General features: G+C 37.5%; 1 protein-coding gene across 2 annotated transcripts in view; it reads right to left on the bottom strand.

Moving 5' to 3' along the window:
* Nucleotides 1-8,913: 8,913 nt before the first annotated feature.
* Nucleotides 8,914-14,927, bottom strand: part of iars1 (isoleucyl-tRNA synthetase 1) — a 101,239-nt gene continuing 95,225 nt past the window's right edge. For both annotated transcript variants that reach the window (XM_077202572.1, XM_077202574.1), the window contains exon 34: nucleotides 8,914-9,188. In XM_077202572.1, the coding sequence (XP_077058687.1) occupies nucleotides 9,109-9,188 (80 nt within the window). In that variant the 3' untranslated portion in view covers nucleotides 8,914-9,108. The remainder of the gene's footprint in view (nucleotides 9,189-14,927) is intronic.

Here is a 14,927-nt window from a genome sequence, read left to right as displayed (position 1 = left end):
ACATGGCGAAGAAGTTTTCATTCATTCATTCACAGAGACATGCCTTTCCTTTGTAAGCATCAATGTGAATTACACACTCATCCCCTTAAAAGACCCAAGACAGAAGAATCCTGGATGTTCTGAAAACTACGCGCTACACGCGTTAAGATTTTGGATATAGGCTACAGGAGGATTTCCATTCGAAATAAACATTTTGCTGCCCAGCTAACAAAAAATATGATCTAAGAACGTTTTGCTGACGGTTCCATTAAGTTGTGAAAACGTCATTTTCGAATGTTCTCAGAGTGTTCAAACTTTTTTCTTGGTTATGTGAACATTAGAGAAAACGTTAGTCGACGTGAAAGAGAATTTGCGATTGTGACGTAATGCAGCGGGCTTTTCGAACAAGAACAAATGTAGGGCGGTGTTACTTTATCTCAAGTACTATAGTACAAGTTTTTTCAATGAATCCCAAATCTGTTATTTTTGGATTTTTTGGAGCGAATCCAAATGCCTGCTTTATAATAAACTTAATTCTCTTTCTAATAGATTTTACATTCATAAATGTAACTTTTCAAATTGTAGACCTATTTTTGTAGTATTCTTATAAGAGATAAAACATTATTTACTTACAATTTCACTCTCGCTTAGCAAAAAAGCTCTCAGAACATGTACAATTTGCAAGGCCTACAAACTTTTTACTGTGGCCTATTTAATGTATCATTTTTTATTAATTTGTGTAATTCCCTCTGGAAGGGATGTCAATTTTGATTGCATGGTGATTATACATTTTATCATTTTGCAGACATTATGGGAATGTTACTTTTGAATGTTCTCTAAACATTTACTTTACTGTTTTCTCTTTTGTGCTAATGATAATGTTATTAAATTAGATATAATTTAGATTTTTTAAATAATTACCAGTGACTTTATTCATATTAATCAGCCAAAAATATGATTTTACCAGCCATGAATCTGTTTTTGAAAAAAAAGGCAGTTTTCATGTACAGAAAATGTAATAAATTAATCAAATGTAAAAATATCACTGTAAAGTCTTCACTATATAGATTAAACAGTTTAATCCTTATTAAAATGAAAAAAAAAAAAAACGTTACTCAGAAAAGATCAGTGAGTGATATTCTCTTTGTCTGAGACGCAGCTTTCTGGGCGTGCTTCGAATGTTTGTGCACAGAAAACTTCCCACAACACGCGAGAAACTAATTTAGTTCCCTTTACACTCTTCTTTTACTTTAATGTTTATATTGGCAAAGCTTAAACTTTTGTTGGACGATGAAGCACTGGCCCTTCAACTCTATGTTCACATTCGTTTACATTCCCTTTCTCACAATATTGCATTAATTCAAATTCATAAAAATGTCACCAGCCAACTGGTGATTGACACCATTTCATATACTCGCCAACTGAGATTTTTACTCGCATTTGGTGAGAGTTAATTTTATGCCATGTATGTATGTGTGTACATATACAATATATATATATATAGACCCCTTTTCAGTTAGTAAACATGGTGACGTTTTTTTGAGGGCAGAGCTTAGGTGGAGGCAGAACAATATCAGTACAATAACAACAGTATATTAAGTTGTGTGCAGCATTATATTCTCCTGTAATATACAGGAGTTAATGAGCAGATCCAGGTCTGTGGCGTCAAAAGGCTCTCAATCCATCATGGAATGTGTGTGTGTGTGTGTGTGTGTGTGTGTGTGTGTGTGTGTGTGTGTGTGTGTGTGTGTGTGTGTGTGTGTGTGTGTGTGTGTGTGTGTGTGTGTGTGTGTGTGTGTGTGTGTGTGTGTGTGTGTAATTAAAGCCGCAGTGGTTTCTGGAGGTATAGCAGGTGTAAATCTACAGCTCGCCCTGTTCCTCACACAGGCTCAGAAATCATTCCAGTAATCCTGTGAAACCAGTCTCAACACTTCAGCAGTGTGTACAGGCACAAAATCATCTAGAGAAGGACAGGAGGAAAACAGCCAAATATGCTTAATTGGCAGCTGACATCAATCCAACAGTGTGTTTAAAGTGCCCCTATTATACTTTTTGGGATATTACCTTCACTGGCGTGTAATATACAGTAACTGTTTATGAACGTAATAGGTTGCAACGTTTCAAAGATAAAAATGCAGATAAAAGGAGTTTTTGTCTCTCAAAAGAAAGAAGTGATTCTGAACTGAAACGAGTCGTCAGTAATTGCAGTCTCACTTCCTGCTTGTAGTTTGTAACTAATTTGCATAATGCCAGCATCTGGTCTTGATTGGCTGAGCAGCGTCTCTTAGCTCCGCCCTCAAACACTGTAGTTTATCTGAGACTGGAAGAGTTTGGTTCGTGTTGTTCGTGTCGAGAAGACGTTGTTTTCTGCTGACAAAGCAAATCCACTTTGATGAGATTGATATGATAAAACCCACACCGTCGTTTCTGTTCGTATCACTGTGTGTGAAGAGCTGAGATTCAGATATGATAATGAGCGGTTGCTTTCTGACCAATCAGAGCAGAGCAGCTCTCAGAGAGGCGGGGCTTAGAGAGATTGAATCTTTGATGGAAGCGTTTCAGACACTGAGAGAAAAGAGCTGATGCTTCAGTGGAGATTATGAGGAAATGAATGTGTTTTTTGACCTTTAAATGTAAACCTGTTGTAGGAGACTCTGAAACAACATTAGGAATCTTTAAAATAGCATAATAGGGCACTTTAAAACATCTCTAACCAGCAGCTGCCAAAACCAGAATATGCATCTATGAGCATTGACCATGCATTGAAAAGATTTTCAAAAGATGTGCTTTAATTTCCAGACATATGAAGTTATAATATAAAGGATATAAAGTTTTCAGATACAGATTGTGAGACTTCGTCATTTTCTAAGGGCCAGTCTTTAGCAACTGTTTTAAGAAATGTGTTTTACGACCATTTATGATTTTCCATTGGTTGAAAACTTGTTCTGGGTTCAGAATAAGGCAAGCTGTATCAACACTATATGTTAAATGCTGTTAAAAAACACATTATACAGTACTGCACTTACAGTGGAAATCATTCCAGAGCGTATAAAGTGATAGTTCACCCAAAAAAGAAAATCCTGTCATCATCTACTCGTCCTCAAGTTGGTCCAAACCTTCGTGAATTTCTTTCTTCTGCTAAACACAAAAGATGTTTTGAAGAATGTCAGAAACCAAACCGTTGATGAGCCACATTGACTTCCATAGTATTTCTTCCCATACTATCCATCAACTGTTTGTTTACCCCTATCCTTCAAAACATCTTCTTTTGTGTTTAGCAGAAGAAGAAAAAATCATACAGGTTTGGAAAACTTGATGGTGAGTAAATGATGACAACATTTTACTTTTGGGTGAACCATTCCTTTAAAATGTGTTAATGTGTTATAATCGGGTCCTGTGCTTCTACCAACACAGACAACGTGAAAAGTGAAACCCAGTGACTTTGTTTTGATAAGCCTTTCTCTGCAAGCATGTCAAAAAATAAGCAGATCAGATTTCACTCCCCTTCTGACGTATGAAGCGGATATTATTATAATATTACCGGCCCTTAATCTGCACGTTTCCAGATACGGCCACGGTATGGCATTTGGTTTTGCAAGCGACAACAGTGATACCAGTTCAAACGCAATGGCAAAAGATCCAGCAAAGCATGCCATCTCTTGCTCAGGCTTTATCCTTGTGGTATTTTGACCACAAAAAATGTCCCAGCTGTCTTATAAAGATATCTTATGTCTTATATGAATTAATATAACTCCACAACAACTACATAAATGTCTCCACTAACATTCAGAAATGTCTAAAAAGTGAGTCTCTCCGTAAGACTGCACTCGCTACTGGTTATTCTAGGATTCTGGATGAGTGAGATTGGCATGTTTTGTTATTGCCGGAGTTTCTGAAGCTTGTTTAAAGACTCCGCCCTCTTCTGAACAGAGGTGGAGCAACAGCTCATTTGCATTTAAGTGGACACACAAGAACATTGTGTGTTTTTGCTCACACCCAAAAAGGGGCAAATTTGACAAGCTGTAATAAATGATCATGGGGGGGGGGGTGTCACCTTTAATGTTGCGTTTACACCAAACGTGAATAGATCATCTGGCGCGAGTGATTCCATTAGACGCCCGAGTTGAAAAATCTGAAATTTGGCGTCAGTTTGCGCCGCGTTAACCAATCAGGAGCCTGCTTGCTGCTGTCACGTGGTGAAGTAAATATTTATCACATAAAAACTTGATTTCAATGAGACATATTAATTTTGTATTGAATGATATTTATTCCATATCTAATCTAGATTATATTAAACATTATTATTCTAATGTAAAGACAACTAACATACTTTAGTGCAAGAACATTCGTGTCTGGACAGTGTTGTGTGAGAAAAAAAAATTATCACAGGACCCCAGCGGGCACCTTGACGTCAATTTAACATCAAACATTATGTCAAAATGACGTCACGAAATAGGTCAAAAATGAAAGTCATATTGACATCAAAGTGTCGATGTCAATTTGATGTCAAGATTTTGACCTCTGCTGATGTGATTAATTGAGTGATGATTGGCCAATATTGAAGACACCTGATGTTAACAAGCAGAATCACTGAAGGAGAAAATCACAATTTTAAGTCACCATTTTGGTGATCAATGTTTGCTTTAGTTGGGCTCTTGCCCCCAAAGTTTTTAACTTTAGATTTTGTTTGGCTTCTGAAACTGAGTGGTGAACAGCCAGATGAACAAAGAGTAAAAGTGATCCGATGGTGTTGTTCATGTTTTGACAATCATCATTAGACCTGAATCACTGAACTCATTTACAGTCTAATCTCTGATTTAGATTTATTTCAGTAATTACAGCATTTTTTTTTTTACATTTTTTTATTTAATCCAAAGGATTTCCTAAAAGTTGTTCTGGTAAAACAAATGTGTATTTTAGGCACACACAGACATCTAGAATCAGTGTATGAATCTCAACAATGGTGACAAACAAAATATTCAATTAGGAGAAGGAAATTACTAAAACAAATCAGATCATAATTTATTCATACCGCAAAGCATGATGGGAGCCATGAATGAGTTTGGATTGGTGGCATCCAGAATGCACTGCAACTTATTATTGTCACCCTTGTTGAGATTCACAGGCTGATTATTGATGTCAGTGTGTCTAAATAAAAAAATGTTTTGAAGTCTTCCGATACGAGCAGCTTTTAAGAAATGTTTTGGATTATATTGAACATGGTGATAATTGTTTGTTATAGAATCACAGTGTTCCTGTAATTGACAAGGTAAAGACACTCTATTTGACTCGAGTGATTTAGGTCAAGTGATGATTATGTCAAAACATAACCAACACCACCTGATCACATTTTCTCAATGTTCATCTGGTAGTGACATTTACATCAGCCAAACAAAATTGAAATATTAATAGTTTAGGGGTCAAGAGCCCAACTAAAGCAAACACTGATCACCAAAATGGTGGCTCAAAATTTGGTGGCTCAAAAGTGATTCTGCTTGTTAACATCAGGTGTCTTCAATTAATCACATCAGCAGAGGTCAAAATCTTGACATCAAATTGACATTGACACTTTGACGTCAATATGACTTTCATTTTTGACCTATTTTGTGACGTCATTTTGACAATGTTTGATGTAATATTGATGTTAAATTGATGTCAAGGTGCCCGCTGGGACAGGTTAATCACTTTTGTAGGCTGGCTCCATTTATCATCAAAACAACAATAAATGACAGATTAGGTGTGTGAGGGCGAGGCTGATTCGCTCTTATGCGGGACAACAGGTCATCAAACTGGCCGCGGGACAGGCAGAAGTACAGCTGAAAGCGGTAGACGAGAATTTGACGCTCTATTTGCGTTTGATGTGAACGCAGCATGAAGGTGCATTGTGTAATATTTAGAAGGATCTGTTGACAGAAATACAATATCAAACATAACTATGTTTTCAGTGGTTTATAAAAACCTTACATAATGAACCGTTATGTTTTTACCTTTGAATGAGCCATTTCTATCTACATACACCCTTACACATTACATATTGCCTTACACGTTAAGTCGCCATTTTGCGCCACTATGTTTCTACAGGAGCCCTAAACGGACAAACTACTACAAAGTGCGTTTCGTCACTGTTGTTCTTCATGCAAAAAAGCTATCTAAAGTCAGCAAATAAAACACTGACGCAATGATGAACAAGTAACCATATATTCGCAATAACATTGTTTTACTGAATAATTAAGCAAGCATAATTTCTTAAATTATCTTTGTAAAGAAACCTCATTGCTTAACTGGCTATACTGCTGTCTCAGATGATGACATCACTTCCTGTCGACCACCGTAACTTCGGTTGGGTGCAATTCACAACCTCACCACTAGATGCCACTAAAAGTCACACATTGCACCTTTAAGTGCAGAAATGTGCAGCTCATACTTCGGTTAACACATTAATTCTTCCATAAAACTGCGGTGAAAGAGTCTGCATTTTGACACTCTTCTCAGTGTGATGTCTCCAGGCTTCCTCACTAAATCCGTAATTTTAAACACAATCCAGAGGTTTTCGAGGACACTTGAAGATGTTCAACAACCGGATCAGAGACGAAGGAGATTGGCAGGTTTCTGTCCATGCGGGATTCCCTCAATAGTTTAATTTTAAGGGAGTGTGTGTAGCAGATGGAGGACTGGCCGCTCTGAGCTCCTCCAGAGAGAACAGATGGTGAAGGTTTGTTTAATATTCACTCAGCCACACTGGCAGCAAAAGACCAAGTCACTGCGATTCAGGGATAATCCCACTCAACCGATGGACAGGGGAGATGGCAGATGGACAGATGAGGTTTGGGTTTTGGGCCTGTTCGGTGGCGCTGAAAGACGACATCGTTCTCCAGAAGTGTCAGAGAACATCCCATCTTCAGACATTTCATGGAGTCTCAACAGCTACGTTTACATGCAACCATATAATCCGTTAGTAATGGGATTGACGGCTCAATCGGACTGAAAAGCCTCCATTTATAAACACCTTAATCGATCCGATTGAGCTCGATCCGAATGGGATTTCGATCGGATTGAAAGGGAGGGTTAATTCCTTTTCTAATACGATCGAGAGAACATGTAAACACTTGATCAGATTGAATACAGAAACTGAAAGGACTGCACATGTGTAATGACATATGACAGAACGAGCTGTTCTTCCTGATGAATAAAGTGTCATATAAACGAGTGTCCTGTCATTCTATAATCCTCCTTTCCCTGCGTGTGTGAAGTGGAGCAGGACAGCGTCCCACTAGTCCTCGTTTCAGACTCTCATCCACAGATGACATATTACACAGATGATAAATACAAGCAGCGGCACAACGGTTCATACGCTCATTGTCTCCAAATTATGTCCAGAAATGGATAAATATTAAGTCTGCTGTTTAAAACAAATAAAGAACCAATGTAAGAGAATAGTTATTATGTGCGGACAGTGGTAAACTCTGTATGTGTCCAGTGTGCGCATGTCAAAATATATCCAGATTTGAAGCTTGTGTAATATAATCACACATCAACCCATGTTTGGGTTGATGTGTGTCAACCACATGTCAAACGCATGTTTAGCGGTCATGTAAACACTACGTTCAGATTCATCAATCAGAATGAATTCAGTCCGATTGAAACATATTATTGATATCTGATCGTATCGGTCAAAATTGTCATATCGGTGCATCCCTAGATACTAGCATCTGATTTCGTAGACACTATTTCTAAAAAAATAAAAATGTGGACAATTCTCTGGCCCTTGTTTTGGATAAAGAGATGGCTGATGTTGCTGCATTTTACCCAAAGCTGCATTTATCAGCTCTCAGCGACTAGAAGACTAGAAAAAAATGACGCTCAGTGGTGTTTTTAACTAGCTTGTTCTCTAAACTACGCGAGTCTATAGAAATGGCAGCATATAATAAACCCATGTTAATGAGCAGAGAAATCTAGACATGTATTTTTCCTGACGCTAATATTAAAATGGCCAATTGTCTGTCATTTGGCTCTCTTTTGATTGTATCACTTCTTCGTTATATATTTAAAGGCGCAGTGTGCAGAAGATTAGCGTGCAGAAGCGTTTGGTTATACATTCGGACGGGATTAGATTTCATTTACTTGGCAGAAAAACAGGAGGTGATTTGCTCTGGAATGTTTACAGAGGTCGCATGAGAAAAACAGACCTGGCAGATTCAGACAGGATTAAAGTCACAAAGTATGTCTGTGAAATACGAATTTTGTTCTCCAGGAAATCTAGTCCTGCCTGAATTGCGCTTTTGACGGCAAAACAACTCCACTCAGAAACAACAAACTCACCTCTTAGTGAAATTTTGCAGAGAAATTATCAATTTGACCAAACCTTAAAGGGATAGTTCACCCACAAATAGAAATTCTGTTATTTACCCGCCCTCATGTGGTTCCAAAATCACAAGACTTTCTTTCTTCAAAACACAAACGCACATTAATATGGTCAATGGATGCTCAAACATGCCCGTTTGACAAGCGAGTACCAATGTGTGTTTATATGCATCAAGCAAGTAGAGATGTGCATCTATTTCCATCAAAATATGTCCATTGATCAATGTTTATATGCAAATAAAAGCCTAAATTAAATCCGTTTAACATATAAAGATATCGTGTCTCTTCAGAAGCCACATGGATCACGTTTAACATGTCTTTATGAATTTTTGAAGCATCAACATTTTGGGTGAATCGACTTCCAACAGAGGGACAGAAATCTCTCAGGTTTCATTAAAATATCTTCAAGTCTTGTGCATTTTGAAACAACATGAGGGCGAGTTTAAGACCCTCAACTCTGATCTACCACTATATAACACTTTTACAGCATTTGTTCACACTGTATGGATGCACGTGTTGCATTGTCATCGCAGTGCCGTTCTGAAGAGAATGATAAATGAACAATTCATAGGCTTTATTTGCACCGAAAGGTTTATTTAAAAAGCTTCACCACATGCTCTAGTTACAGAAAGTGTCTGAATCTTCAATACTCTTAATCAGCAAACATTGATAAATCTGATCATCACATTCTTTCCCTTTTCCAACAGCAAACTCAGAAAGCACAAGAAACACCAGCGGCATCAGGACCTTTATTAGACGCAGGATTGGTTACGCTTCTGCTGTTGTGGGAAGAACTTTGACATACAGGGTCTTCGTGTTTAGAGTCTTCAGAGAGGACCACACCAGTTCTGAAAACACACAATGCAAAAAAAACTCAACATTAGTACTAATTAAGCGAGTCTTAATCAATTACTTGCCTGCTTAAAAAACAGTAGGCGAAAAGTTCCCAGATATCCTACTACTACTGGTGAGATTCTGAAGTGCTCATCCATTAGACAGGAGGAAAGGATTTGTGAATGGCAGTAAAGCGACACAAAAACGACATGGTGGATGCAGTACGTCTGGATTTAATTCATACTACACACATTTATACTATATAAAACATACTTTTAATAGAGGTTATGCGCGTGACGTCACCGTCGGCCAGAGTGACGGTGGTTACACACATTGAGTTGCAGAAACACTGAGTGGCAGAAACACTGAGTGACAAACAGTGAGCGGCAGAAACACTGAGAGACAGAAACACTGAGAGTCAGAAACACTGAGAGGCAGAAACACTGAGAGGCAGAAACACTGAGTGACAAACAGTGAGCGGCAGAAACACTGAGAGGCAGAAACACTGAGAGTCAGAAACACTGAGAGGCAGAAACACTGAGAGGCAGAAACACTGAGTGGCAGAAACACTGAGAGGCAGAAACACTGAGAGGCAGAAACACTGAGTGGCAGAAACACTGAGAGGCAGAAACACTGAGAGTCAGAAACACTGAGAGGCAGAAACATTGAGAGGCAGAAACATTGAGAGGCAGAAACATTGAGAGGCAGAAACATTGAGAGGCAGAAACATTGAGAGGCAGAAACACTGAGTGGCAGAAACACTGAGAGGCAGAAACATTGAGAGGCAGAAACACTGAGAGGCAGAAACATTGAGAGGCAGAAACACTGAGTGGCAGAAACATTGAGAGGCAGAAACACTGAGAGGCAGAAACACTGAGAGACAGAAACACTGAGAGGCAGAAACACTGAGAGACAGAAACAATGAGAGGCAGAAACACTGAGAGGCAGAAACACTGAGAGACAGAAACAATGAGAGGCAGAAACACTGAGAGGCAGAAACATTGAGAGGCAGAAACACTGAGAGGCAGAAACATTGAGAGGCAGAAACACTGAGAGGCAGAAACAATGAGAGGCAGAAACACTGAGAGGCAGAAACACTGAGAGGCAGAAACACTGAGAGGCAGAAACAATGAGAGGCAGAAACACTGAGAGGCAGAAACACTGAGAGGCAGAAACATTGAGAGGCAGAAACACTGAGAGGCAGAAACATTGAGAGGCAGAAACACTGAGAGGCAGAAACAATGAGAGGCAGAAACACTGAGAGGCAGAAACACTGAGAGGCAGAAACACTGAATGGCAAATGGATTGCTGCAATTCACAGAAACAACTTCATCCAGGCAGAGAAAGGTGGATTTGCAGTTATCATTTTGTGTCAATATACTGAATTTAGGAGTAAAATACCCTATATATGTATTGTAAAATATATCATATTGACAACTCATCCATTAAATATTTACCATCGTATATTCTGTATAATTGGATGTTTATAAATAAATAAATAAACACTGACAAAAACTTCACAAGTTTTAGGGCTGGCGATATGATGATATATGTATAACGTTGATATAAGTGATCACATGGATTTAGACTTCTATTGTATTTATATAAAAGCGTTCACAGGCAGATTTTTTTATGTATTTCCACGGTGTTGGAATCAGGCTCATATAAATGTCAGAAACACGATTCCTGCTGCATGTCAAAATCCATGATCACTGGATCTTCGGTAAGTTGTAAGAAACACTATATCGAGTCCAACCTGTAGTTTAAACTGATAATCGTTTGTTTTACTTGTGTTTTCGCAGTTTCCTCCATTAAATCCAGTCACACAGCAGCTCTTCTGCCACTCAGTCCGGATGAGGGTGTGTGTTCCCGTGGGAAAGTGACGTCAATACATATACCCTCTATATGGGTCACAAAGTTTGAAACCGAATATAGATTCCTCTACACAGTATGCGATTTCTGGCACAGTGTCTGTGATATTTCAGTCTCTATATACACGTATATGAGCGTATTGGGGATTTTTTCACAAGTCACAGTGTGAACACGTTTCTTTATTCACTGGCCGGTGATTGAATCATGGGAGTCTGGTGTCTGCAATGTGACAAATATCTGCCATCATCTGTATGTCTAGGAGAACAGAAGAGGCTTCTGGGATACGACCCACTTCCTTTAAGACACCAACAACAAAACAAATACAAACTCTCTTCTGAACCGTTTTTTTTTTCTTTTTTCGGACAAACAGTACGAATCTGATGTCTGCAGACAAAACGTGTTCTGGCTCTGCGATGAGGAAAGAAATGAGGAAAAATGGGCATTGTGTTTTTCATTTCCAGATGTTTTACAGGAACATTGATCTGCTGTGGAAGAACATGAGCAGGATCACACTAGTTCTTTCAAACTAAATTTTCCAGGCTTCAAGAAGTCAGGAATCAAATCAATCAAATGAACGTGTCTAGACATTGTACATGTTTGTAGTGAGATATTGCTGGCAAAACTTGCTCACAATCCACAGTGACATCTAATTTTAGGGATGCACAATATAACGGCCACCATATCGGTATAAGCATACCGAACATATATATGAGAACATCAGGCCTATATATTAAAGCTAATAAATAATGTATTATTTCCTTGAGATGACTTTGTAATCAGTTTCTTAAAAATTATATATAAATTTTGAATTAGATTTGTCGGCCAACATATAGGTTATCGGCTTTCAAATATAAAGAATTATCGGGTATCGGCCAAAATATTAATATTTATGCATCCCAATCTAATTTCACTAAATAAATTCATAAATCTCTCTAAATGTATGTGCTTTTTATTCACTAATCACAACTGACTAGAAAGGTCAGGTATCGGCCAAAATATTAATATTTATGCATCCCTATCTAATTTCACTAAATAAATTCATAAATCTCTCTAAATGTATGTGCTTTTTATTCACTAATCACAACTGACTAGAAAGGTCAGGGAAATCCAAAAGGACCTGCAGAACCATTTTTCAAACACTGTAAAACCATAATCACTGTTGCATGTTAATATTTAATTTTCAAAGTGTGAGCATCTTCTCACTCTGTGTAACATAACTTATATCCTGACAAGGAAAACCACATCCCTGCATTAGAGCGGCGCTGTAACCCGGCGCACCATAATTGGTTTGGGATTATTTACTGCTCAAGTGACGCTAAAGGTCTGGAGAGCAACAGTGAAGGTTATCCTTGGTTGGAATAAGTGTGTGTGAGCCAGTGCACCTTCAACACACACACTGATGACTGATGGGAAACTGACTGAACTGTTCAGAACTCAAGTAGCAAACATGAAAAAGGACTGGAATTCAGATTAAAACGTTGGGAAGTACAATTACAATGTAATTAACTTTATAGCACTTTACATCCTTTTAGTATTTTTTTCTTAAATATTTAATTATTGATTTTATTATGTATTATATATTTAGATATCTTCACCAAATATTGCTGTATATTATATTATGTTCCTGTTTGTTCATCTTTTTTCAGTAATTTTAGAGCTCATTTTATATTTGGAATTGCATTCCATTTAGGGATGCACCGATCCGCATTTTTTCACTTCCGATCCGATCCCGATACCTGAATTTGGATATCGGCCGATACCGATACTATTCCGATACCAGAGCTGTGTTTGCTTTAATATTATTATTATCATTATTGTTGATTTTATATGATGCTGCAATAAACTTCTCTCTACAGGCAAGTATGATATGTATGCATGTATGCATGTATGTCCCAAAAGGCAACTTGAGGTAAGTATAAGGTTAGAAACAAATAAGAGACAATAAGTGTAGGCACCAGCACCAAATCTGGTAAAACGTTACACATTGCTGTTTGTATTGTTGTAAAATACATTCATGAAAAACAAGATAACAAAAATCAAAAAGATAAATTATTTTATATATAGTCTAGCTACTATAAAATTAAGACATTTTTTTAATGTATAGCACAGCTGTTTATTGAGGCAGCAACATATGATAGATGGGACATTTAATAATCTTTCATTGCGCAAAAGTATTATGATATGATTATGAAAGACTCCAATACAGTGCGGCACAAAGCGCTTATGCGCATCCCGAGCGCAGAATGATGCGCTTGAAGCAACATGGAGTCACAGTGCGCACCGCTTCGAGTCCGCATTGAAAAGTCCAACGCACAAAGGAAAGACATATTGATGCGTAGTGTATTGTACAGTATCTATCTATGCAATAGTTTATTCAGCCTTTTCTTTTAACAGTTTTAAATTTCAGTTACTGTGTGCTTGAAGAACAATTAGTGCTCTCCAATGTTGTGATCTAACAGACACACGTTAAAAAGTAACATGATTAAGGTACAGCAAGTCCAGCAAGATAGTCATTTTATCCGAAACCATAGAGCTTTATCTACAGATCAAGTATAATAATAGTAATTGAATCATCTTGGAGAGTTTCATCGAGTTGACTGTCATAACCGAACGCGACGCGCTGTTGAATGCTGAATGGAGAATGACTGACAGCCGCAGCGGAGGGAACAGTTTACGTGATCTTGAATTTAATGACTTAAATATTCATTTCTATCTCACATTATACTATAGAATAGCTTCAGAACACTTATAATATAGTGCACGAACACTTAATGGTGCTTTATAATACTTTTGTGGGGCTTAACAATAACACAATAGTAAACACACAATATCGGATTTAGATCGGCCTCGTCTCACCGATACCCGATCCGGCAAAAATGGCTGTATCGGAGCCGATACCGATACTGGATCGGATCGGCCCCATCCCTAATTCCATTTACCAGCAGAGAAATACTGTTGTGTAGTAGACAATGCACTGATAAACATTTCTTATTATTATTTCTTATTATTATTAGTTTAATTGTGTGGCTTGTAGTGCAACATATTATATCTAATCAGTGACTTTTTAATTATGAATCAATTATTTATGCTTTTGAAAAGACGTGTTGTGTTTGTTTAATCCTCTTGTGCTCTTCGGTTATTTTTGACGAAAACATTTTATGTTTTCATTACTGGATGGATCAGTGCTTTTGACCGAATCTCTTGGCTGAATGATTCAATCGGCATTTTTGGTCAATTATCTTGATCAATTATCTTGATCGGAATGATTCAATAACAAAAAGTTTTTTTTAAGACCTTTGTCTTTGTCGCCACCTGCTGGTGTAACGATGTAATTAATACAGTCTTTATTTAAAGAGTCAAATTACTTTCAAAAGGTTATTTGCTCTATTTTGATACTCAGTACAAGACATTCGTTCAAAAACACAGATTCATCCAGTAATGAAACAAGTCAAGTATTTTTGAGCGAGTCAAACAAAATCATTAATTCAAACCAATATTTCAAACAACATCTAATTCAAATTAAATAAATATTTTTTTAAATAGACTGCAGCAACTAACATTTTGTCTGAACTTACAGTAAATTACGTTATTTTGTTTAGTTGTCTATTCAGAATCATGATCTCAGTTTATCCAGAATCGTGCAAGTTTATTGCATACAGTTTGTGAAGACTTCTGTATCCTAATATCTGAATGTTGTAATGATGGATGTTGCTGTCAGATACACTGATGACTTCATTCGTATCTTTTTTTTCATGTTTACTTGAATCGATGCATGAAACGATTTTCTTGCTGACATTAAACCTGATGGATGAAATCAAGCCCTATTTCGGAGTCACATTTTAGTAATAGAGGTCAGTTTCGCTAGGATTAATATTAATATG

The sequence above is a fragment of the Siphateles boraxobius genome, unplaced genomic scaffold (genome assembly GCF_051911475.1).
Source record: "Siphateles boraxobius isolate OS27281-9 unplaced genomic scaffold, OSU_SipBor_1 5, whole genome shotgun sequence".
NCBI classification, from domain to species: Eukaryota; Metazoa; Chordata; class Actinopteri; order Cypriniformes; family Leuciscidae; genus Siphateles; species Siphateles boraxobius.
Note: the sequence above shows the minus strand (reverse complement) of the source record. Positions and strands in the feature narration are given on the sequence as shown.